A 23,916-nucleotide genomic window follows, 5' to 3' on the forward strand; every position below is an offset into this window, starting at 1 on the left:
TTTGCTGTGTTCCCGTAGCGCCTCAGTGGTGACCGGTGAGGGCCGCAAGAACTCTTGAACGCGGGGGCCCTAACTTCTCGGTTCACCCCCCGCCTTTAAAGGACACGGTGAAGGTATTCTTAACCCTTTTGAAAAATTTCATTCTACTTACATTTTTTTTAAAGCTCAGAACTAAAACCATGATCCCAAACTAAAACGCGGTTCTCCGTGGTGTGTGCGTGCACGCTGCCGTGTTCGTGGTGCTTGGCTGCTAGCTCGCCTTCAGCGGCAGGAGAGCCGGGTGGCGTTTTAGTTGAGGGCATGGCTCCCAGAGCACATGAGGCCTGCAAAACAGGGAAAACTGGTGCTTGTGTCTGATCACACCTTGCAGCTCCCTAACGTCAACCAGTATCTTTTAAGAAAAAACACTGACTGCGCTAAAACTTGATAGCGAGTGATGGCAGCCGAGTGCCCGCGTGCGTTGACCGTCGGCTGCAAGGTAGGAGGTAAGCGTAAGTATTCTGTTGTGTGTTGGAACACGAGCTTCCCATGATGCAGAAATAGCTTTCCGTGGCCGCCGTGGTCGGCGTGTGAGGCTGTTTCATTCCAGCCCTGACTTGTCTCTGCCGCCCGGGGCACCAGACAGGTGCCCAGAGGAAGTCGTCCACCAGCGCCCCGCTGGCTAGTATCGCGTCCAGGGCCCACCCGTGCAAAGACGGGTCGTTTTGCTGAGGGAATGTTCGAAGGTGTTGAAAGGAGAGCTCATTTATAAAAGTCAAGTGTGCTGTTATCGCAGCACCTGTATGAAGCGCGTATGCGCCTGTGAAAAGGTGCTGGAAACGGCGTCCGCGGGATAGACCCCGAAGCGACCCTGGGTGTGTGTGCCACAGAGACCACGTGTGTAACAAAGGAGCAGAGTCCATTCTTCCTTCTCCCGTCCCCGGCATCACTCCCACTCCCACACCCTGAAGCACACGACCGTGCGGCCTTGGCGGACACGTGCCCGTGGGTGCAGAGGGCCTGCGGGGAGCTGGCGTGACCTTGCGGTCGCTCTGCCCCCGGCACCTTTCGCAGCCCGGGTTCCTGGTCTTTCCGGGCCGGGACCCTGCACAGTCCTCCTGGACACGTGCGCAGGACGTCTGTGAAAGACAGGGACAGCGCTGGGGCTTCGGGGCACACGGTATTTCTCCACCGCTGAGCCACTGCACAGCGTCACTCTGCCGTCAGAGCCCGTTCCACTATTTGAGGTCTTTTACTTTGGATCGTGCTTTATTTTGGAGACCATGGCGGGGTTTTTCCTCGAAGACAGTCCCACCCAGTCTGAGCAGCAAGCAGCTCTGGGAGAGATGTCTTCAGTCTGCGGGTTCCCGTGTGGTCGGCAGGGGTGGCGCAGCAGCACGCCGGGGCGGGGGCATGGATGCCACTCGGGCAGGGAACCGGCACAAGGTCCCTGCCTGGTCTAGGGCGGGTGCTGGAGTGGGTGCTGTCACGGTCCGAAGGCCTCGCGCAGGGGAGCCTGGAACATTGGGGAGGTCACACCCCGTTGCAATGGGCTCCACGGCAAAGCCCTGAAAACTTTGTTACAGGGAAGTCTTAGTTTATTTATTATTTTTTTAAGATTTTATTTATTTATTCATGAGAGACACAGAGAGAGAGAGAGAGAGGCAGAGACAGAGGCAGAGGGAGGAGCAGGCTCCATGCAGGGTGCCCGACGCGGGACTCGATCCAAGGACCCTGAGGTCATGCCCTGAGCTAAAGGCAGATGCTCAACCACTGGGCCACCAGGCATCCCAAGTCTTACGTTTAACGAGTGATGTGGACAGTGGCACAAGCAGGGCACTTGGGGTTGTTTCCTCCCGGTCAGGTGCACACGTGCGTGTGTATTAACAACGGTTCATGGCTGTCTGTCCTGCCCTTTCAGCTCCCGTTGTATCACAGATCCTTCCCGCGTGAAGGGTGGCGTGGCAGTCCCGTGGTCTGCGGCGTCCTCCGGGGGGACGGGGTGGCCACCAGCACAGTGCGGGGCACAGCCTGCTGGGCGAAGACCCACTACCTGCGACCAGAGCGGATCCGGGTGGACGGCAACGAAAGACGGAGCACGGGCGGCTTCTTAGTGCCACCAGGGCCAGATGAGCACGTGCTTCTCCTTCCGGCAGAGAAAGGAGATCTTTTCGAGAAGGCAGCAGTTCCCAGGAGGGAGCTGCCACTGTGGGACCCTGAGCACGCGCGTGGCGCCCTGCCCTGGCGTGTCGGACATGGAAGCCTCTTGGACTCTCCTGTCTTCTTTCCAGATTAGTTTCACCCCTGGGACCTGCCAGCTTCGGAACAGCCCCGGCTTTCGATTTGCGTCCGTCGGCCTGAGTCTGCCCTGCTCCGCCGGCCGGGCCGCCGTCCAGGTGCACGGAGAGAACTGAGGAGGAGAGGCCGGCGGTCTGAGGCTCCCCAGGGCGCCGGGGCCACGGCCGGCTGCCACCCCCCCCAGCGTGGACACGGAGCGTGACATCCAGGGCAGCACCGAGGGAGCGAGTGGGTTCTCGTGAACCCGTCAGCGCGGGCCTCTGGGAAGGCAGGGCTGAGTGCGTGGCAGAGAGAAAGCGGAGGCGCTGCTGGCCTGCCAGGCGAGAAGCGTGTGCCTTGAGCTCGCGGAAAGCCACGTACCTGCTTATTGTGGCCGGAGGAGCTGCCGTCTGCCTCTTGCTGCGAGCGCAGGAGAGGGCAGGGGTGAGGGCGGGTGGCGGGGAGCGTGTGTTTCCCAGGTGGGAGCTCAGCGCCCCTGACGGCAGGAACGGGGACGGTGACGACAGGTCGTGGTGGGAGCCCGCCCAGAGGCCCTGAAGGTGTCGTCTAAACCCTTAAGTTCCCATGGACATGGTTTGCTTGTTGCTTTTTTAAAGAAATTTTGTGGGGGTCGTTAGTCATAAAGTGGTTACTTAATTGACATCTTCAAAGATTTTTCAGAAATATCAGTTGTTACACTTGATTCAAACCATGTCGTGGGGCAGCTACACACTCCTGCTGCCACCCATCAGGGTGCAACAAGTGCAACAGACCCTGCAGGGCTCGGAGAGCCGCACGGAACAGAGACGTCGGCCCTGGTGCTCCTCCTGGGCCTGCTGGCCTGGGCGCGTCCCCACCCTGCCTGGCCCCGTCCCTGCTGCACCCGAAGTCAGAGTGCCTTCTCCCGTCGGCCCCGCGGCCTGCTGGCGGGCTGGAAACCTTAGCCCTGCATGGCCTCGGGAACACAGGGTCTGCATGACAGGCCCTCCTCCAGGCCAGGCCACCGGCCTCGCTCGTCACTCTGGACTCGAGCGCTCAGGCTCTTCCCGGAACTCAAGGTCGAGTCCCAAGAAGGGAGTCTTGTTTGGCCAGAGGCCCTGGCGTGAAGCCACCTGGTGGGGTCGGTGGTGGCGCAGGAAGAGGAGACGGGGCCCGGGCCGGGAGAGCCTGAGACCTGCTGCCCCGCTGGCTTCACTCACTTCCCTGTCAGCTCGAGAATCGTCGTCTTTAACAAAAGCCAGAATGAAAGTCTCACGCGGGGGGCTCTGCTCCTGGCTTAGATGGCAGGTCGTTTCACAGCCTTTTGGGTCCTCGGGTCTGCAGACAGAGAGGCCTAGACCCACGTGTCGTCGCTGCTGGGGCCACTCCTACCCGGGTCTTAGATTATTTGCACAACAGAGGTCACCTCCACCCAGATGGTTAACTACTCATTTTCCTGGTCAACTGAAAGTGGCCGATGGTTTCTGTAACGGGGACCCGTGGTGACCCTGAGGATCTCTTACCATCACTATGCCCATAATTCGCTTCTGATTACCCATTAGCATGTGAGAGACCACAGGAAGTACTTTTAACAAGGGAAATAAACAGTGTTGGGCGTTGTTCACTTGTGTCCATTATCAGGCCAACTCACAGTTTGTAGTTTTGCTCTGAAAGCTCTGGTTCGACACACGTCATTTACAGCAGCTGAGGGACGTTCATTACCAGCCAGGCTGCACCTGCTGTTCTGCGCCACAGCCTGTGATCGACTCATTACCCTAGTTCTCGCCTGTGGCCCCAGAAAGAGAAGCTCCGCATGGGTGTCCATCCCCACGGCGGTGTCGGCCCCGGGGACTCATAGACCTACGCTCTCGTGACCATTTGGGGGGCTTTCTGCCCCAGAAAAAGCATATGGTTCGCAGTGAAACTTCAGGCTAGCTATTGCTTTTTGCCTTATTTTCTCCGGTCTTGCTAAAGACGGCACTTTTTTTTAGCTTAAAATATAAAAGCTATCTGTAATTTAAGATCTTATTTTCTCAGTTAACTGTTTCTAGTATTAATGCAAATCGTTGTAACTCTAAGGTTTAACTATCATTCAGTAGTAATGATAATATTTTGACCTTATTGTACAGAAGTAGTGGAATTGCTAAGGAAGATAACAGAAGCATTGTCCCTCATAAGGGAGAGGCCAGCTGTTTCCTCTGGGGGAGTCTCACCCGTGGTTGGGGTGTAAGTGGTTGGGGTCTCCTGGGATGCCAACAGCCAAGCAAGGACTGGGCTGGACCTCTGGACTCTTGGTCTAGAAGGCGATGTGGGTCCTGGCTGGACATGGCTCTCCCTGGAATCCGATACACAGCCGGGAAACAGGTAGGAGAAACCATGCCAGCTACCCGAATTGATCAACCAAGATTTTTATTCACAAGCATGAATGAACAACCATTATCATTTGAGGAAAGTTAACAGCACAGAAATGAATGAGCTATATGAGAAAACAGAACAGCTAAAAGAAAATAAACCCAATTCGAGGAACAGAAGAGAATATAAATAGCAAACCTCACATAGGGTATTTCTTGACTGTGGAAAGCAAATATCAGTTGAAGGTCTAGAAAGCATTCATTCAACAAACACCAGGTAAGTGTGTAATAGGCACATGTTGGGATGAGTAGTGAGCAGAACAAAACCCACCCTCATAGACTGGGATTCTCATGAGGGGAGAGGAAGGTACATCAAGTATATCTCTGATAACTCGGAGCAGGAGACTGTAAAACGTGAAGAGTTGGAAGATGTAGAAAGTTAATCCAGCGTCTTATCTGGTAGCATTTCAGAAGTAGAAAACAGAGAGGGGGAGATGACAGAAGAAAATTTAGGGTGTACTGAAGAAAGCCATGAGTATTGCAATGGAAATGATGCACTGGGTAGTGAGCAGAATTAACTTTTAAAAATCCATTCCTAACACATCTTTATGAATTTCAGAATAGCAAAGATAAAGAGAAGATGCTAAAAGCTTCTAAATGAACTAAATAAGTATCAGACTTACGTGACATTTATCAGGGACTCTGGGAGCCAGAGCTGAAGAGGAATTGTATAAAATGTATATCTAGCCAAATATTAAGCCTTAGGACAGAGTGATGATTTTCAGATATTCAAAGATTCAGAGGATTTCTTTCCAATATATATTTCTTAAGAAAAAAAAAAAAAAAGTGGGCATCCCGGGTGGCTCAGTGGTTTAGCGCCGCCTTCAGCCCAGGGCGTGATCCTGGAGACCCAGGATCGAGTCCCACATCGGGCTCCCTGCATGGAGACTGCTTCTCCCTCTGCCTGTATCTCTGCCTCTCTCTCTCTCTGTGTCTCTCATGAATAAATAAATAAATAAAATCTTTAAAAAAAAGTGAGGACACTCTAGCAAAATGAAAAAGACATGTAAGAAAGAGAAAAATGTGGAATCCAAGAAAGAATACTTTGTAAATCCAAGAACACAATGACAAAAGATAATTTATCAGCAAGACTAAAAAGTAACAATTCCAAGTTAGAACAGAGAATCATGTCAGAGAGCTCTAAAAAGAACATTTTTTTTTTCAGAAGAAAGTGAATGCATTTTAACAAATAGCCTGAGAAACTAAATGGTCTTAATGATAATGTGAAAGTAAAATGTTTCTTTGCGAGCAGTTTTTTTAAAAAAAAAGGAAAATGAAAACTCCAGGAAACACAAAAAGCTATTTAGGAAAGGAAGGGTAAACTAATGTACTGTGATGGCTCATTTTATGTGTCAAGTTGAATAGCCACAGGCCCCCAAATTAGACATTATTTCTGTCTGAGAGGGTGTTGGCAGAGTGAGATTAGCATTTGAATCAGTAGACTCCATAAAGCAAATTGCCCTCCCCAGTGTGGGTGGGCATCTTTTAACCTATTGAGAGTCTCTTCAGAACAAAAAGTGGAGGAACAAGAATTTACCTCTTTTTCCCTCCGCCTCACTGATGGAGCTAGGACGTCCCCTCTCACCTTCTCCTACCACTGGACTAGAATTTACACCATCTGGCCTGGTTGTCAGGCCTTTGGACTCAGACTGAAAAGCACTGCTGGCTTTGACCTAATACTGGTCTGATTTTGAGGAGTTGGTGTGACATGGGACAGGATCCACCTGAAGTTATGCTTGAAATGGTCTCCTTTAAGCAGTTTGGACTCTTTAACAGGATTAATTAACCCTGTCCTCTCAAGTCTGTCACACTATGCAGCTCTGCAGGGCATCACATGGTCACTGTCCTGGGTGGTTAGTCCAGACTCCTTAACTATACGGGTTACTTTCTCTTACTACAGACCCTAAAACTTAAAGTTAGCTAGAAAGCGTTCAAATTAAAACCCAAAGGCCTCAGCCACTCCGAGGTTAGATTCTCTTGAGTAATTCTTCCATCAGAGAAGCAGCCAGTGCTTAAACTGGATTCCTAGAATACGCATATCAGAACTGATGGGATGGAGCCATGGTTTCCCTTGGCAGAAGCATGCATGGCCTTGAATGAGTGAGTGAAAAACGCCGAGCCAAGCATTTGGCCCAGAATTGAGAGGGAAAGGAGAGCAGAGCTAAATACGAAGCTAACTACAGGAAGAAGGAAGAAAATCGGGGAGAGACAGGATGCAAGAGGGAGGGATGGAACCAGGAACAAGGCTACAGGTCATCGTAAAATCTAAAAGGTGTTGATTCGAAACAACAATAAGATCTACCATCCGACAGTAGTATAACATCAGATAAAATCAACAGTCGGAAAAAAAAAATCAACAGTCGGAATCGAGGTGTATCTACAGGTATGGAGGCAGGCATCAGAATCTTAAGAGGATTCTTTATGCAGCTCTAATACTGAAAAATTTGAAAATCTCAACAACAGCCACCAGAGGACAAGCAAGATGTAAATTGCCAAAATTAACCCCAAAAGAAATAGAAGAATTAAAAAATTAAATGAATAAATAAATAAATAAATAAATAAAAAGAAATAGAAGAATGTGGCAAAGTAAGTTTCCAGCAAAGACACTGAAAGTATTATCCACAGATTACCTTCCAACAAGTTCTCAGAGTTTAATCAGTCTGTCAAAGAACATTTAATTCCACCTCTGTATAAACTTTTCCAGGTCATAGGGAAGAGCAGTTGACCTCATTCCAAAAGTGGGCGAAAGAGGCACAAATAAAAAGTAAACCACAGGCAGCATCACCTAGGACGAAAGATGCAAAACTCCTAAGTGTTTTTAATACTCGAAAACCAAATTTAACAACATACCCAGAAATCTAAGCATAGTTTGGTTGTGTAGCTATGAACATAGCTCACCTGGGAATAGATTCCAAGAGCGGATCCGGGGTCAGTACGTTACAGAAGTCCGCGCACAGAGCGTGTGTGCACGCGTGCTCTCAAGCACGCTGATGGTGTGTTTGCCAGAAGGATAGGGATTAAAACGGCGATTCTCGGGGGCAGCCCCGGTGGCTCAGCGGTTCAGCACTGCCTTCAGCCCAGGGCATGATCCTGGAGACCCGGGATCGAGTCCCACGTCGGGCTCCCTGTGGAGCCTGCTTCTCCCTCTGCCTGTGTCTCTGCCTCTCTCTCTCTAGCTGTGTCTCTACGAATAAATAAAATCTTAAAAAATAAAATAAAATAAAATAAAATAAAACGGCGATTCTCATCTGGGAAGGAAGAGTTCTTAGGAGGAGGGGAGGATTTAAGAAGCCTTACAGACTCTCCAAGAGTTACTTGTGGAGGGGTTTCCCAGATAGTTTTAGTTTTCGGGTTTTTTTCAGCGACCCCACCCACAAAACCTACCCAGTCGGGATCTCAGAGGTTGGACACAAGTGTGCTTACTGTTTAAAGCATAGATGTGAAGCTTCTATCTGCTTAATTACCACAAAAATGATCATAGTGGCTATCTCTGGGTGTTGTAGCTTTACTTTCTCAAGTTTGTGTGAATTTTTGAACTTCTGCAAAAATGAGCAGGTGTTAGTTTTCTTTTTTTGTTTTTTGTTTTTGTTTTTTGTTTTGTTTCTTTGAAGGTGCTAGTTTCCAATGAGAACAATATTTTTTCCTTTTTAAATTGCCCTGTAGTGTTTTTCAAAGCGTCACTGAGGTATAATTGGTATAAACTGTATGTTTAAAAGATGCAATCTAAAAAAAATAAAATAAAATAATAAAAGATACAATCTGATAGGTTTTGAAGACGTTTACATGCGAGCAGCCCTCTGCACAGGGAAGGTAACGAGCCTACCCACCAACCTCCCCGTATCATGGTGCCCTTGGCAATCCCAGCCTCTCCCCCATCCCACCCCCAGGCAACCAGTGATATGCGCTCTGCCCAGATAGATTAGTTTGCATTTTCTAGGATTTTACAAAAATCACAAGATACGTACTTTTTTTTTATTTATTTATTTTAAGATACGTACTTTTTTATCTAGCTTGTTTCCTTCAGCATCATTATTTTGAGATTCATCCGTGTTCGTGGCGTTTAAAATCAGTAGGAAAAAATAAAATAAAATAAAATAAAATAAAATAAAATAAAATAAAATAAAATAAAATAAATCAGTAGGTCACGCTTTTTCATTGCTAAGTAGTATTGAGTTGTGTGGATGAACCACAACTTGTGTGTCTGTCCAGCCGTCGGTGGCATTTGGGTTGTTTCCAGCCGTAAACGCTGCAAAGGAAGCTGCTAAGAGCGTTCCCTTCCACTTCTCTAGGTACCTGGGAGTATAAAGGGTGGGTCAGAAGACAGGTGCAGGTCGTATTTTTCAGACACCGTCACGCTCTCCCAAAGTAGTTGTGCCCCTTCACACTCCTGGCCGGGCTGCGTGAGGCTCCGGTTCCTTCCCGTCCCGGCGGCCGCGGGGCAAGGAGCCGTCCGGGCTTCCTTCCAGGCTGTACGGCGTCTCCTTATGGTTCTGACTTCATTTCCCCAGTGACTTAGGAAGCTGAGCGGCTTTCATGTGCTATTTTGCGTCTGTATGCCTTCTTCCATAAACTGTCCAAAACTTTTCTCACTTCTTACTCCGTTGCCTAATTTCTTACCGTCTTCAAGAATTACTTATATATTCTGGTTCTGAGATCTATATCAGATACATGATATGAAATTGGGTTTCTTTCCGTTCTCTTAATTGTCAGAGACCAGATAATTTTAGTTTTGATAGATTCGTATTTATCAACTTTTCTTTCTTAAGTCATGCTGTTGATGTTCTATCTAAGAAATGTTTTGCCAAGTCAGTGTCACAAAGATTTTTCTTCTTAGAAAATTTATTGTTTCAGTGTTTAAATTTAGGACTATATTCCATTTTGAGTTAATGTTTGTATAGGATGCGGGGTATGAATTGAGGTTCTTTTTTTTTTTTAAGATCTATCCAGTTGACCCAGTACCATCTACTGTAAAATTCATTCTTTCTCTACTGGATTCCTTTGCATCTTTATTAAAAAACCACATAGAGGTCTGTTTCTGGATACTAATGTCTTCCATTGATATTTTTGTCTGTCTTTTAAAAATTTAGTTTAATTTATATTCATTAGTTGGGATCCCTGGATGGCTCAGCGGTTTCGTGCCTGCCTTCAGCCCAGGGAGTGGTCCTGGAGTCCGGGATTGAGTCCCGCATCAGGCTCCCTGCATGGGGCCTGCCTCTCCCTCTGCCTGTGTCTCTGCGTCTCTCTGTGTGTGTGTCTCATGAATAAATAAATAAAATCTTTTAAAAAAATAAAATAAATAAATTCATTAGTTAACATATCATATATTATTTAGAAGTCAGGGATTCATAGATTATATGTAACACCCAGTGCTCGTCCCATCCTGTGTCCTCCTTCATGCTCATCCCCCAGTGACCCCATCACCTTCCTCCAGCCGCCCTGTTTGTTTCCTATGATTAAGAGTCTCCTATAGTTTGTCTTCCTTTCTGATTTTGTCCTGTTTTACTTTCCCTCCTTCCCGTGACCCTCTGGGCTGTTTCCTCTAGTCCCCGTGTGAGGGAGGCCATGTGATCATGTCTCTCCCCGGCCGACTCACCCCCCTCGGCATCACGCCCTCGGCTCCCCCCACGTAGGTGTAAATGGCGAGATCTCCCCCCCTCTGACAGCGAGTGACACCCGGGGTGCGCAGGGACCACATCTCCTCCCTCCAGCATCTGTCCGTGGATGTCGAGGCTCCTCCCGCAGCGCGGCCCCCGTGGACACGGCCTCTGGGAACGTGGGGTGTAGGTGCCCCTTCGGATCACTGTGTTTGTATCCTATGGATAAATACCTAGTAGTGCAATTGCTGGGTCATAGACTAGCTCCATTTTTAACTTTTTAGGGAACCCACACAGTCTGTCCTGATGCAAATATTACACCGTCATGATTATTAGTCTTATTGTAAGTTTTCAAATTGGGTAGAATTAGTTCTCCAACTTTGTATTTCCTCCTCAACGTGGTTTTGGCCACATAGGTCCTTTTTGCATTTCATAGTAATTTTATTTTTTTTATTTTTTTAAAGATTTTATTGATTTATTCATGAAAGACACACAGAGAGAGAGAGAGAGGCAGAGACACAGGCAGAGGGAGAAGCAGGCTCCATGCAGGGAGCCCGACAAGGAACTCTATCCTGGGACTCCAGGATCACGCCCTGGGCTGAAGGTGGTGCTAAACCGCTGAGCCACCCAGGCTGCCCCATAGCAATTTTAAAGATTTTATGTGTTTATTTGAGAGAGAGAGAGCATGAGCGAGGTGAGGGGTAGAGGGAGAGGGACAAGCAGACTCTGTGCTGAGCATGGAGCTGACGTGGGGCTTGATCCCGTGACCCTGAGATCACGACCTGAGCTGAAATCAAGAGTTGGATGCTAACCGACTGAGACCCAGAGGTGCCCCCACAGGAGTTTCATAATCAGCTTATCAATTTCTATATAAAACCCTGTTTGGCTTTTGATTAAGGTTGCAATGAACATGTAGATCAATTTGTGGGAGAAGTGACATCTTAACGATTTTGAGCCTTCTGGGTGACGGCACAGATGCCTCTCCACCTCTTTAGGCTCTCCTTTTTCTCAGCAGTGCTTAGCCCCTTATGGTATACGTTTCTTACACATCTTTTGTCAGATTTATCTTTTAAATGTTTTGTATCTTTTATGCTGCTTTTTAAATATCATATTTCTGGGCAGCCCCGGTGGCTCAGTGGTTTAGCACCACCTTCAGCCCAGGGCGTGATCCTGGAGACCTGGGATCGGGTCCTGTGTCGGGCTCCCTGCATGGAGCCTGCTTCTCCCTCTGCCTGTGTCTCTGCCTCTATCTCTCTCTCTCTCTCTGTGTCTCTCATGAATAAATCAATAAAACCTTTTTAAAAAAATAAATAAAATGTCATATTTGTTTCAGTCTCCAGTTGTCTGTTGCTGATATAAAGAGATAATAGTTCCAATAGGTGTTTTATAAATTTCACCGAGTTTTCTTTATAGATGGTCACGTTGCTTGTGTTTTAGTACTTCCTGATAGTCCAGAGGCCTTGTTCCTTCCTCCGTGGCACCCAGACAGGCCCTCCAGTATGACGTGGAGCTCACGGGCCGAGCACACACACCCTTGTCTTGTGTGTGGTCTCAGGGAGAGCGGTCAGTCTTTCACCACGAAGCGCGGTGTTAGCTGTGAAACACCTGGTGGCTCAGTGGTTCAGCATCTGCCTCCAGCCCAGGCCGTGACCCCGGGGTCCTGGGATCGAGTCCCACGTCAGGCCCTGCATAGAGCCTGCTTCTCCCTCTGCCTTTGTCTTTGCCTCTCTCTGTGTGTGTGTCTCTCACGAATAAATAAATAAAATCTTAAAAAGAAAAAAATTGTTGGGTTTGATGTGCTAAAATTTTGCTTAGAATATATATATATTTATAGCTGTGGTACACTGGCCTGTAGTTGCCTTTGAGTATCTTTGTCAGGTTTTTGGCGTAGGGGTGATACTAGCCTCATAAAGTGGACTGAGAACCATTTCCTCCTCTTCAGTTTTCTGGAAGAATTGGTTTAGAATTTTTCTTTTTTTTTAAAATATTTTATTTATTTATTCATGAGAGAGAGAGAGACAGAGACACAGGCAGAGGGAGAAGCAGGCTCCATGCAGGGAGCCCGATGTGGGACTCAATCCCAGGACCCTGGAGTCACGCCCTGAGCCGAAGGTGGCGCTAAAGCGCCGAGCCACCCGGGCTGCCCTTAGATTTTTTTCTTAAACATTGGTCGAACTCATCACTGAAGCCATCTGGGCCTGAGGTTTCCTCTGTGAGGAAGTATCTACATATTCACTATCTGTAACAGGATAGATGTAGGCTACCTGTGTTATCTGTTCTTCTCTTGAGTGAACTTTGGTGATTCATGTCTCTCGGGAACATTTGTCTGTTTCATCTCAGTTGTCGCATTTATTGCCATGAAAGTGTCCATCACATTCCTTTATTATCCTAGTAACATCTGAGTGTCTCTGGATGCCACGCCTTTCATTCCTGATACTGCTGCTCTGTGTCTTCTCTTTCCTCAACTATTTACTTAGAGGATTGTCAGTTTTATGGATTTTTCTGTAGAGAACCAGCTTTTGGTTTCATGGGTTGTTGGTGGTGGGTTCCCCCCCCCCCCAGTTTTCTGGTTTTCTTTAAAAAAACACTTTCAGCTCTGATCTTATTATTGTCTGCTTACTTTGTTCCAGTTGCTCTTTTTTTTTTTTTTTTTTTAGTTTTTAGGGCACTAGCTGAGGCCGTTGTTTTGAGACCTTTCTTTATTACTTTCACAGCACTTCACAAATTTTGTCAATGCTGTGTTATCACCTTCACTCCTTTCAGAAGACTTTGTCCCATGGGCTATTTGGATGTCTGCTATTCAGTTTCATAATATTAGGAGATTTTACAGAGATGAATCTGTTGTTGATTCTAACTTAGTTTCATTTTCTAACTTGAATCCTTTAAATTTCTGTTTGTTTCACAGACCAGGATGAGATATTTGACAGTGTTCCATGAAAACCTAAAAAGAACGTATCCCTGCTGCTTGTTGGGTAGAGTGGTCTGCAAGTTGGTTGAGTGTATTGTGCGTGTCTTTTATGTCCTTTTATGTCCTTACTGATCTTCTGCTTCATCGTTCAGTTACTGAGACAAGAGTATTGAAAATACCGTGCTTTTGTCTATTTATCCTTCCAACTTTTTTCAGTTTTTACTTGATGGATTTTATAGTTGCATAGTTAGGACTATGGGTTCCTTTTAATAAATTGTGGATTCCTTTTAATAAATATATCCTTTAAAGATGATAAAATAATCTTCTTTATCTCTCTTATTGTTCCTCATTCTGAAATATTTTTTGTCTGGCATTAATGGATCCTCTCCTATATTCTTTCAATTAGTGCTAGCGCAGTGTATTTTTTTCCATCCTTTTATTTTAAACTGTTTTACATTATTTTGTATCTAAAGCATGTTTCTGGTAGTCAGCGTGTTTGGACCTGCTCTATCCCCCTCCCCAACTAACAATCTCTGCCTGTTCATTAGGGTGTTTAGCACATTTACATTTATTGTGATATTGATATGGTGAGGTTTAAATCTGTCATTTTGGTACTTACTTTTTACTTGTTCTGTATTGTCTTTGATCCTCTTTTTCTCTTTTTCTTCCTTTGCATTATGTCTTATTCCTTTTTAATTCCTTCTTGACTTTTAGCTCTAACCTTTTGTTAATGTAGTGGTTTATACCTTTGCTTATCACAGTCTGCCCTCAAGTCCTAGTAGACTACTCACAGTTCCTTCTCTCCTGGCCTTTGTGTATTGTTGTGGTACTTTTAACATTTGCATATGGCAAAAATCCCATGCTACACTATTATTTTTGTTTCAACAATTAGCATTTTGTTAATTTAACCTTTTTATTCTAATGCCAGTATAGTTAATATATTGTGTTATATTGACAGTCAGTTAGCTTTTAAAGAGATTTGCCACTTCGGTGCTACTCATTGCTTGAAGTAGATCCTTGTTTTCATCCCCTATTGTGACCTTCTGCCTGAAGGACTTCCTTTTACATTCCTTTTGGTGCAAGTCTTCTGTTGATGAATTCTTTCAGCTTTGAGATGTCTGGAAAAGCCTTTAGTTTGCACTCCTTTTTAAAATATATATTTCTGGGCAAATACATTTTTGCTGAAATGGTGGGATTTTCTTTTCTTCTCCTTTTAGCACTTGGAAGATATTGTTCCCTGTCATGCTGTGTGCACAGTTCGCAGTAAGAAATCTGCTATCTCATCTTGGCTCCTCCATATGTGGTACTTTTCCTCTGGCCGTGCTCGACATTTTCTCTTCATACTGGCATGGAGCAGCCTGTCATGATGTGCTTTGCTGTGGTTTTCTGCACGTTCCTCCTGCTTGGGTTTCATTGAGATTCTTATATCTGTGCATTTGTTGATCTCATAAAATTTGGCGAATTTTTATTCATGTTTTCTGTATCCCCTTCTCTCTCTCCTCCTTCAGAACCTGGTTACTTGGGTGTCAGGCTGATAGGTTTGTCTGACAGATCACAGATTTGCTGGGTTTTCTTTGTTTCCAGTGTCTTTCCTGTGTGTTTCATTTTGATTAGTTCCTTTTATTGTGTGTTTAAGTTCACTGATCTTTTTTATATTCTAGATATTTCTATGCAGTGGTTGATACCATCAGCTGTTTACCTAAACTCTTCACATCTCTGAGTGAGCCTCAGGCATGTTCTCTGACCCTTTGAGGCAGTTCTGGCCCAGTCTTGAGCAGTGTGTGCCCTGATCAGCCCTCCACTGATGGTGGGGGCCCCTCTGCAGCTCTCTTGCCTGTGTGCACCATCCTGTGGACTCTGGCCACCTTAGTTTCCTGAGCTCTTGGTTCAGGGAGTCTGCAGACCTGCCTGGGCTCCTCCTTTCCACAGTGCTGCCTGGACAGCCCCAGGACAGCTGCTGGGCACTCATGGGGCTCACTTCATATGTCTCCCGTCTCTCAGAAACCACTGCCCTTCCTTGCTTGATGTCCAGGTTCTCGAAGGCTAGTGTTTGATGTATTTTGTCTGGTTCACTACTATTTTAGTAAGGAGGGTAAATCCAGCAGCTGTTACTCCATCTCACCCAGAAACAAAAGCCTGAACTTATTTTTAACTCACAGTAAAGCAGAATGCCCATTCTTGAACACTGGTCCCTTCTGTGTCATCCTCCAAAACAAATGCTCTTGCAGTCTAGACCTGATTGTGCACCTGGCATCCAAGCCAACTGGTTGTTCAGGATTGGTTTTGGTTGGAAGTTGCAATAACATCTCCAAGTCTTGGCCTGGGTTCCCTAGAGAGTGCAGCCTGGGGAGAGAATTTAAGGTGCTTTCCTTGGCAAGGGTGAACTCAGAGCAGCAGAACAGACGAAAGGGAAAGTATGACAGGAAAGGTGGCTTTGGCTGCAGGAGAAACTGCCCCGCAGGGCTGCTCCTCCCCTAGGAGCCCTGATTTGGGGGTGGAGGTGCTGAGGGCTGTGTGACACAGCAGAACCCTGGTGTCCGTGGCCCATCTGTCGCTCCACCTGCTGTGGCGGGCCGAGGAACTCGTATATGGAAATCCACAGCCATGAGATGGAGGGTGTGTGACCAGGGTGTCGGGCTGAGCGGGCTGAGCCTTACCGCTGTCCTGTCCTGGGAAGAGTGGCCACACGCATCTCACTGTCTCAGCAAGATCAGCATGTAATGAAGATTTAAACCCTTTTAAAAATACATGATGGCTCTGTCTTCCTGTTTCTTTTTTTGTTGGGAAATGGAGTCATAGGCAGGCCACGGGTCTCATTCCCGATGGCCCACGGGCAGAGGTTCCCTTTGCCTGGTCAGCTCGGGCCTCCCTTGAGGGGCTTAACTAGATCTTCCTGTTGCTCTTTGCTTATTGACGGGACAGTTTTATCAAAATTTAACCAAAAGCTGTGAGTGTTGTCCCACCGTGACGTGCGTACCAGGGGCCGTGCCAGCGCCCTGTGCAGCCGCGCAGTTCGTGAGAGCGTTCCTCGACCTCGGGGCAGTCCCAGCCAGTGGGATTTCTTTTTAGGAAGGCAGTTTTGTGGAATTGGTTTGTAACTTTAGTTTGATTTTCCTGTGTTTTAAGTGGTTTCTTGAACTATGAGGTGAGTTTGCTAATTGGTTCATTATTCCTGCTTATCACCAGACATCCAGCGGGGTGTGTTTATGGGTCACTGTAAAATTTATACACGGTTAAGTAGAAGACTTTTTTAGTCAGCCTGACCTGGTTTGCTGGTATCCTCACTGCTCGTGTGCAAACGGCATGTACGTGCCCAGCCATTGCACGCCTGGTGTGTATCCATCAGAGATACGTGCCTGGGAACATGTGGTCAGGAATGTTCACGCACACACTCTTCAAGACAGCCAAGTACTGGAAGCCAGAACGAGGTGAGTGAGCCTAGGTGGCTTGCCCCGGGGTCCCGTGTGGCGGGAAGGCTGGCAGGCTGCAGCGCACCCGGAGTGAACGGTGCCACGCACAAGGGAGTCTGTTTGTGTAACACCAGTCAGCGTGCTGGGGCCGGCGCCGTCCCACCCGGGCGGGGCGCCCGTGGAGCCAGGGAGGCTCTGATACCCGTGGGCGCCGGTTGGTGACGGATGCCAGGATGCCGGGCGCTGCTCACTTTGTGAGAACTCCTGCGGCTGTGCCTTCGTGGTTTGTTACACGTCAGTGGAAATGTTTACGTCAAGTAGAATAACTCGCTGCCCACGTGTTGGAATGAGAGTCGTCGGCAGGTTAGCAGAAAAGGCGGGGTCCTGAATTCCTCCTCCGAATTAGCCTCTCGCCGGGGGTGTCAGGAGCCGAGGGCAGCCCCCGGGGTTCCCACGGCCAGCGGGTGGGGGCGGGTACCGCGGGAGGAGCTGCGGGGAGCCCCGAGGGCCCAGGGAGCACCGGTGAGTGGCTGGCCTTGCAGGTGAGGAGCAGGGACGCCTGCGGGCATCAGGTGGACGTGGTGGGAAGGCCCGGGAATGACGAGTGTGGCGCTCCCGCCGTCCTGAGTGTGGGCACAGCCGGCGCCCAGTGTCCGCTCACAAGGGCACGGACTCAACAGGAGACACCTTCTGGTCCCTTTAAAGAAATACTGCAGACACGGGTGACGTGTAAATACGAACTTTCATCCTGCTTTGAGACGAGTGTGCTTTGCCGTAAGACCCGGGGTCTCTTCCGTGACGCGGCTTCACCGGCCTTCAGGCCAGCCTGCCGGTCCGGGCCTTCCCATTCTGTTCGGTGGGGGTGATGGTCGCCCAGGGCCCGGGTAGAGAGAGGGCCCGGTGGGGGGGCTTGGTCGGAGCTTGGTCAGCGCCCCGGCCGCCAGGACACGCAGGCCGCCCGGGCTGGGGCTGGGCTCCTCCTCGGGGCGCCGCGCACCGGCCGACTCCGTCGTGGGGCGTCTGAGTCCAGGTGGGCTGTGTCCCCGCCGAGGCTGGGTGGTCGCGCCCAGGGCACCCATGGGGGGATGTGAGTGCTCAGCTCCCAGTTATCTGAGTGTCTTCTAAAAACCTCTCGGCCCACCCAGTGAGACTTGGTTAGCCAAGACCATCTCAATGCTCTAAGGAAAGGTTTCAGGCTCCTTGTATGGCGAGTGGAGGGTGTGCGGGGCGGGGAGGCCTGGCCACGCCTGGCCGGGCTGCGGGGCGCTCGGGAGGGGGCACAACCTCGAGGGGCCTGAATTAACCCCCCCGCGGCTCGCGCCCACACCCCTAGCTCTGTCGACCGGAGCGAGCTCAGCAGTGCCCCACGGCTCCAGGTTTCTGGGGGGGCCCTGCCCGCCCCACAGGCCCGGTCAAGCCTGTTACGGGCATCCCCAGGCAGCCCTGGGCTGGGGGCCGCACACCCACGAGGCGCGTCCTCCGCTGCACCGAGCCCCGTGCTGGGTGCCGGCCGCCACGTCACCTGGCCCGTGTCCCTCTGTTCCAGGCATCAGCAACGCGGAAGCGCGGCAGCCGGGGAAGGCACCCAACTTCAGCGTCAACTGGACGGTGGGCGACGCGGCCATTGAGGTCATCAATGCCACGACAGGGAAGGACGAGCTGGGCCGTGCGTCCCGCCTGTGTAAGCACGCCTTGTACTGTCGCTGGATGCGTGTGCACGGCAAGGTACCGGCCCCACCTCCCCGCAGCCCGTCCCATGAAAGCCCCGCGCCGTCCACACGGCCGCTCCCAAACCTTTTTGTTTTCACCTTGAAGCGAGGCCCTGGCCCTCCACCCCGAGCAGCCCCGGGGAGCGCCCCCGCCCTGCCCGGCCTCCCCGTGGGGCCCTCTGTGCAGGATTCCGCCCAGAGGAGGGCAGAGCCAGGGCTTGCGCAGCCCGCAGAAGCCTCTAGGCCTTTGTTCGTGGCGGCAGCAGAGTCCGTTTCCCCACGGGAGCTCTGCTCCATTGGCACTTTGCTAGATTTCCTTTACCGGGTGTGGCAGGTGCTTGTTACGACGCTGGCGGCGCCCTCGGCGGAAGCTGCCCAGTTCGGGGCCCCGGTCCCGGGGCAGCAGGAGCACCCGAGCTGCCGGTCTTGCACCCTGTTTAGTCTCAAGAGCCGCACGGACCGAGTCAGGCAGCCGCGGGAGGCAGCGCCTCCGGGCCCCTCGCCGGGGTAACGTGTACGCGACCCCAGGGGTGCTGTGCTTTTAAATAGCTGAGAATATTAACGTTGAAATTGGAGCCGACGGCTCGTGGGTTCGGAAGCACCTCCGCAGCGCCTGGGGTCTGCGTGGGGAGAGCGCTGGGGCCCCCCCCGGTGACGCGGCCCCTCCCGGGACGGCACCCGGACGCCGGCACAGGACAAAACGCCAGATTTTGAATGTCTCACTGAGCTTTATTTCCTGCTGTTACTGCTTCAACACCTGTACTTGTGTTTTAACTTTTTACAGGTTCCCTCCAACCTACTGCGCTCCAAGATCACTAAACCCAACATGTACCACGAATCCAAACTGGTGGCCAAGGAGTACCAGGCCGCCAAGGCGTGTCTGTTCAAAGCGTTCATCAAGGCAGGGCTGGGCGCCTGGGTGGAGAAGCCCACCGAGCAGGATCAGTTCTCTCTCACCCCCTGACCGGGGGCGTGGGGCGGAGGCTGCCCGGTCCAGCACGGTCTCCGCAGCCCCACGTCTGAGCCGGGGCGGGCGTGGGGACGCGGGGTGCTGGGCGTCCAGCGCGGTGTCCGCAGCCTCACCTCTGACCTGGGGGCAGGGCGTGCACTTTGGGGGGGTCCGGGGGGGGTTGGGGTCCAGCATCCCCACCTGCATCCCTCCGCAGCAGCATCACACCCCTTCGAATTAATCCAGTGACTGCTTCCAATCCCCGTTTCCGTTTAGAAGTCGAGTTCTACTGAGTAGGGCTTCCTTAAGTTTAGGAAAAATAGAAATTACTTTGTGTGAAATTTTTGGATAAATAATTTATTCAGAGTTAGGAACGTGGTTTATAAAGTAAGTAAATGTATCAAGTCACTCCTAGGCCACCTTATTTTAATTGCAGAAGAGCATTTATCTGTGGAGAAGGTGAGAAAGTAGAGGCAGGAAGTAGAAGCCTGAGGAGACCGTGACAGCCGCGCGGCCGGCAGGTCCCCCCGACGGGCCACCGCCCGCGGCTTCCGCCCACACGGGGGACCCCGCACCCGGGGCCGGCCTTGCGCGCGCCCGAGGCCCCCCTGGTGGCGGCCAGCGTCCGTGGGGGCCCGGCCCGGGGCCCTGGCACCCCTCCCTCCGCCCCCAGAAGCGTCTGAGGTCCTCCCAGGTTCGCATCATGGAAAACGTGCGTTGGGTCACTTGTAAATAATCAGAGGCAGCACGCGGGCAGCGATCCTGCGCCCAGGCAGGTGTCCAAGCAGTATTTCATGTTGCGGGTCTCGGAGGATCCGCAGGGGCCGCCGCACAAACCACAGCCCCAAGCCCCCCTCTTCCTGTCTCCGAATCTAACGGGCGTGGAGGGCCGTCCAGACCTTCCCAGGATGGAAATAGAATCGATTAAGTAGATAGACTCGTTCTTAGGAAATGCCACTGACGGCGTATTTTTAAATTATTCTCTCCAGCTTTTATCAAAGACGATGTTTGAAAGTCAGTATTGAGGCTGGGAGCTGGTGAGGCCGCGCGCCGCGGGCGTCGTCCCACCAGGGCCTGGACGCTGGTAGTCACGGCAGGGAAGGGGCGCTGCTGGCCGCCGGGGGGCCCAGGCCGAGCCAGCAGCCGGTCAGGAGTGTGGGCCCGGGGCCGGGGCCGCCTCGGCCTGAGCCCAGCGATCTGCACCAGTTGCCTTGTTGCTTCCACTCAGGATCAGACAGGAGCCCGACCGGGCTTCCTGCCCCGTTTGCATGAAGTGGGGGGTCTGGTGGGTGCTGTAGGCAGAGACGCGGTCCCCGCCCCAGCTCGACGGACTCAGAGCACGCGCAGCAGGAGCGCAGCGGCTGGTGTCCCCTCGCCCACACCCCACGCGCTCAGAGCAGGAGACTCGGAGCCGCCGGGTCCCCGGCGGTGGCACCCGGGGCGCGTGGAGCCGCGGGGCTGGCGCCGCAGGGTCGCCCACACCAGCCGCCCGCCTGCAGCGGCGCTCGCCCGGCCCCGTGGGGCGGCGGGGGTGTGGCCGAGCAGGAGGGGTGTCAGCTGGTGTGGCCGCCGTCCCCACGCAGACGCTCCCGCGCGCGGAACATCCGTGAGCCGCTGCGTTTTTACTCTCTCTATAAATGGTATTTTTTCTAATGGGGATTGGGAGATGGACTTAGTTTTTAAAAAAAAAAAACACGTGGATTTTGATGAAAAGTTGAGTGGAAACATGTTGCACAAACGTACGAACCCTTCCCGGTCTGTCCGGCTGCCTCCGTCCCATCAGGTGACCGCGAGGTCGGCACGGTCCCCGCGCCCCGAGCAGAGCGGGGCCGACCGTGCTGGCGCCGCGTGGACCCACGGGCGTCGGGGGACGGAGGGCCCCGAGCACCTGAGCACCTGAGCACCTGCGGGGGCCTCGGCCCGGGGCTGCGTGTCCGAGCAGAGTGGGGCCGACCTGCGGCTCCTCCAGCGCTTTCCACGGTCCCCTCGGCCCAGTGCCCGGGGCGCCTTCCTCCAGCCCGACAGCGCCCGTAATCAGGACTCTAGGGACTTAAAGATCTGACACAGCCAAGGACTGGATTTTTGCGAAAAATCTTCCATTTTGAGGCCATTTTGACCGGTGGGGGGTGGGCGGTTCTCTTCCGTTTCCTTCGCCAAACCCGACCTGCTCGCTCCGGGAAGCCCCCGCCCTCGTGGGGTGTCCAGGCCCGCGGGCACCTGTCCCGCCAGCGGCAGGTGGGGGGTCGGGTGTCCCTGCGCCCGCGTCAGCCCCGCCCCCCCCGCCCCCCCGCCCAGGCCAGGGACCCCGCAGAGCCCCAGGTCCCATTCTGAATCAGAGGCTTATTGATTCATTTAATCAAATCAAAACCAGTTGTTTTGTTTTAAAACGTGCAAGCCAGCGTCTCAGCAGGCGTTCGTGTCTCTGGAATGTGTTGTTACCCCTGGGCTCCCCGATACCCAGACCACAGGATCGCTGCCTTCGTGGTAAAGACGGTGTTTCTTGTCGTTTGCAACAGCGGGGGGTGGGGGGAGACCGAGGGGATCGGTGTGCGCCGCCTCGTCCACAGACCGTCCGCCCCGACCCCAAATCATCTAGGGAAGTAGAGTCAGCTGGCTTTCCCACCTCCCAAATCTGTGAAATTAGAGAATCTCGCAAAAGATTCCTTTTATCAACCCCAAACCGTGTGAGTGGAAAGGGCGGGGTGGCCGTGACCGCGCCTGTCCAGTGTTGTGTGTCCTCGTCGCCTGGCGTGTCCTGTGCCCCCTCCCCAGCCACCCGGCCGGTCACGGCCCCGGGGCCCCCGCGGAGGACAGGGTCGGACTCCATCCTGACGCTTGGCTCCTCTGGTGCGGCCGTGCACACCTGTCGCCGTTTGCGGGGACGAGCCCGTGTCGCTTGGCCACGCCGTGGGCTGCTGGTGCTTCAGGAGCCGCCGCCCGTGCCCTGGACGCGACCACGAAGGGTTCAAGGCGGTCTGTGGAGTGTCCCCAGAGCGAGCCCGTGAGCAGCTTGCTTCTCCAGATACTGGGTCGTATGCTTTTGTTTTATTTTAGAATCTGGACACTTTATATGAATGTACTTCAGCCAACACCCCTGTCGCCGAGCCCCCGGTTCCTCTGTATGTATATTGATGTATATACCACGCGTTACGACCTGCATGAGCCCCCCTCGCACCCAGACCAGCCGGAACCAAGCATGAGACGCTGTCCTACAGACAAAGGATTGGAGATGTTCTCAATAAAAGACACAGTGTTCCACCAGCGAGCGTGCCGGGTCTTCTCTCTGTCCCTGTGCACCCCCCCCCCCGCCCCTCCAGCCGCCCCCCACCGGCCTGGCGCTGCCCCCGCGCTCAGGCCCTTCCCCTGAGCCCCGGGACCCTGGGTGCACGTCCCGCCCACCCCTGGGGAGGACGGTGACACTCGTCCCCACTGACCTGCCGACCTGGGGGGACGTGGGTGGGGAGAGCCGGGCACCGGGGTGCAGGGCGGGCCTCGTCCTCATAGACCAAGGGGCCGGTGGGATTTGCACTTCGAGGTAAAGAAGCGCGGATGCTCTGCGTACAAGCACACGCGCAAGTCTGGAGGGGCCGAGTCAGGTCTCGCGTGAACGACTGGGGACTCGGGGTGACTTCAGTTTAGTTTTGCTTTTTTTTCTTTTTTAAAGCTTCCCCATTTGTCTGACGTTTCTACGGTGAAATGAAAAAGAAACAGGAAAATGTTTGTTAAAGGTCAAAATCCCCATACGAATAAAAAGCACCGTTATTTAACAAATAATTTGCCCACTTTTGCATCAATCTTGATTCTGTTCTTTTCCCACAATAAAAGCAACATTAAAATGAAAATATGCGGGGCGCCCCGGGGGGCTCAGTCGGTGGAGCCGCTGACTCCTGGCTCCAGCCCCCGTCGTGGTCTCGGGTTGTGGGATTGAGCCCAGCGTCTGGGGTCTCCGGCTCAACAGGGAGTCGGCTTGGGATTCTCTGCCTCTCCCTCTGCCCCTCCCCCTCCACTATATAAATAAACCTTAAAAATAAATTGCAATGAAAATATGTAACATAAAAAGACAGACTAAGCGGAGAGGGACCGGGACAGCATGCCCTCTGCAAGTTCGCCCTCGGAAAGCTTTTCCCCGGGGATGTGCCTGTTGGATGAGCCTCGAGGCGCTCGCTTGACCGTGTCCCCGGGCACCCGGCAGGGGCGGGGGGCAGATCCTGAGCGCAACAGGCACCGCAGCACCCGAGGGGCTTCCCCTGGGGAAGGACAATAAAAATACGTGCACCGGATGCGCCAGGGGCCGGGGAGGGGAGGGGAGGGCCCTGAGCCTGACCCAAAGGATGAGCAGTGACTTAGTGACCTTTGATATTAGCTACATACTTATATTTTTAAATAATTAAAATGAATGAGTTACTTAATCAGGGCGGAGGGAACGACCCCAGTGAGCCGGCCGAGGCGCCAAAAGCCGAAGGTGCGAGAGTCGGGGAGCCGGGCTGGAGCCGCGGGAGCACCCGCAGTCCTGCTGCTAAAGACGCGGGTGACTCGGGCTCGGCCCGGCCATTTGCTAGTCGCGCCCCGGCTTCGGCTGCACTCCGTGGGCGCCCCCCACCCACGCCACGGGCACTGCGGGCGCCGCACTTGGAACACGGTGGGGGCCCACCGAGGCCGCGCGCCAGCAGCGCCCCCGGCCACCCTGGGGAGACGAGTCG

General features: G+C 52.0%; 1 protein-coding gene across 5 annotated transcripts in view; it reads left to right on the top strand.

Moving 5' to 3' along the window:
* ADARB1 (adenosine deaminase RNA specific B1) overlaps positions 1–22,477 on the top strand; it is a 137,379-nt gene extending 114,902 nt beyond the window's left edge. For 4 of the 5 annotated variants that reach the window (XM_049104654.1, XM_025462178.3, XM_049104656.1 and 1 more), the window contains 2 exons: positions 18,105–18,283; positions 19,052–22,477. In XM_049104654.1, the coding sequence (XP_048960611.1) occupies positions 18,105–18,283; positions 19,052–19,231 (359 nt within the window). In that variant the 3' untranslated portion in view covers positions 19,232–22,477. The remainder of the gene's footprint in view (positions 1–18,104; positions 18,284–19,051) is intronic. The other variant, XM_049104657.1, reaches the window with a different exon arrangement.
* Positions 22,478–23,916: the final 1,439 nt, after the last annotated feature.

This window comes from Canis lupus, chromosome 31, assembly GCF_003254725.2.
Source record: "Canis lupus dingo isolate Sandy chromosome 31, ASM325472v2, whole genome shotgun sequence".
Taxonomy (NCBI): domain Eukaryota; kingdom Metazoa; phylum Chordata; class Mammalia; order Carnivora; family Canidae; genus Canis; species Canis lupus.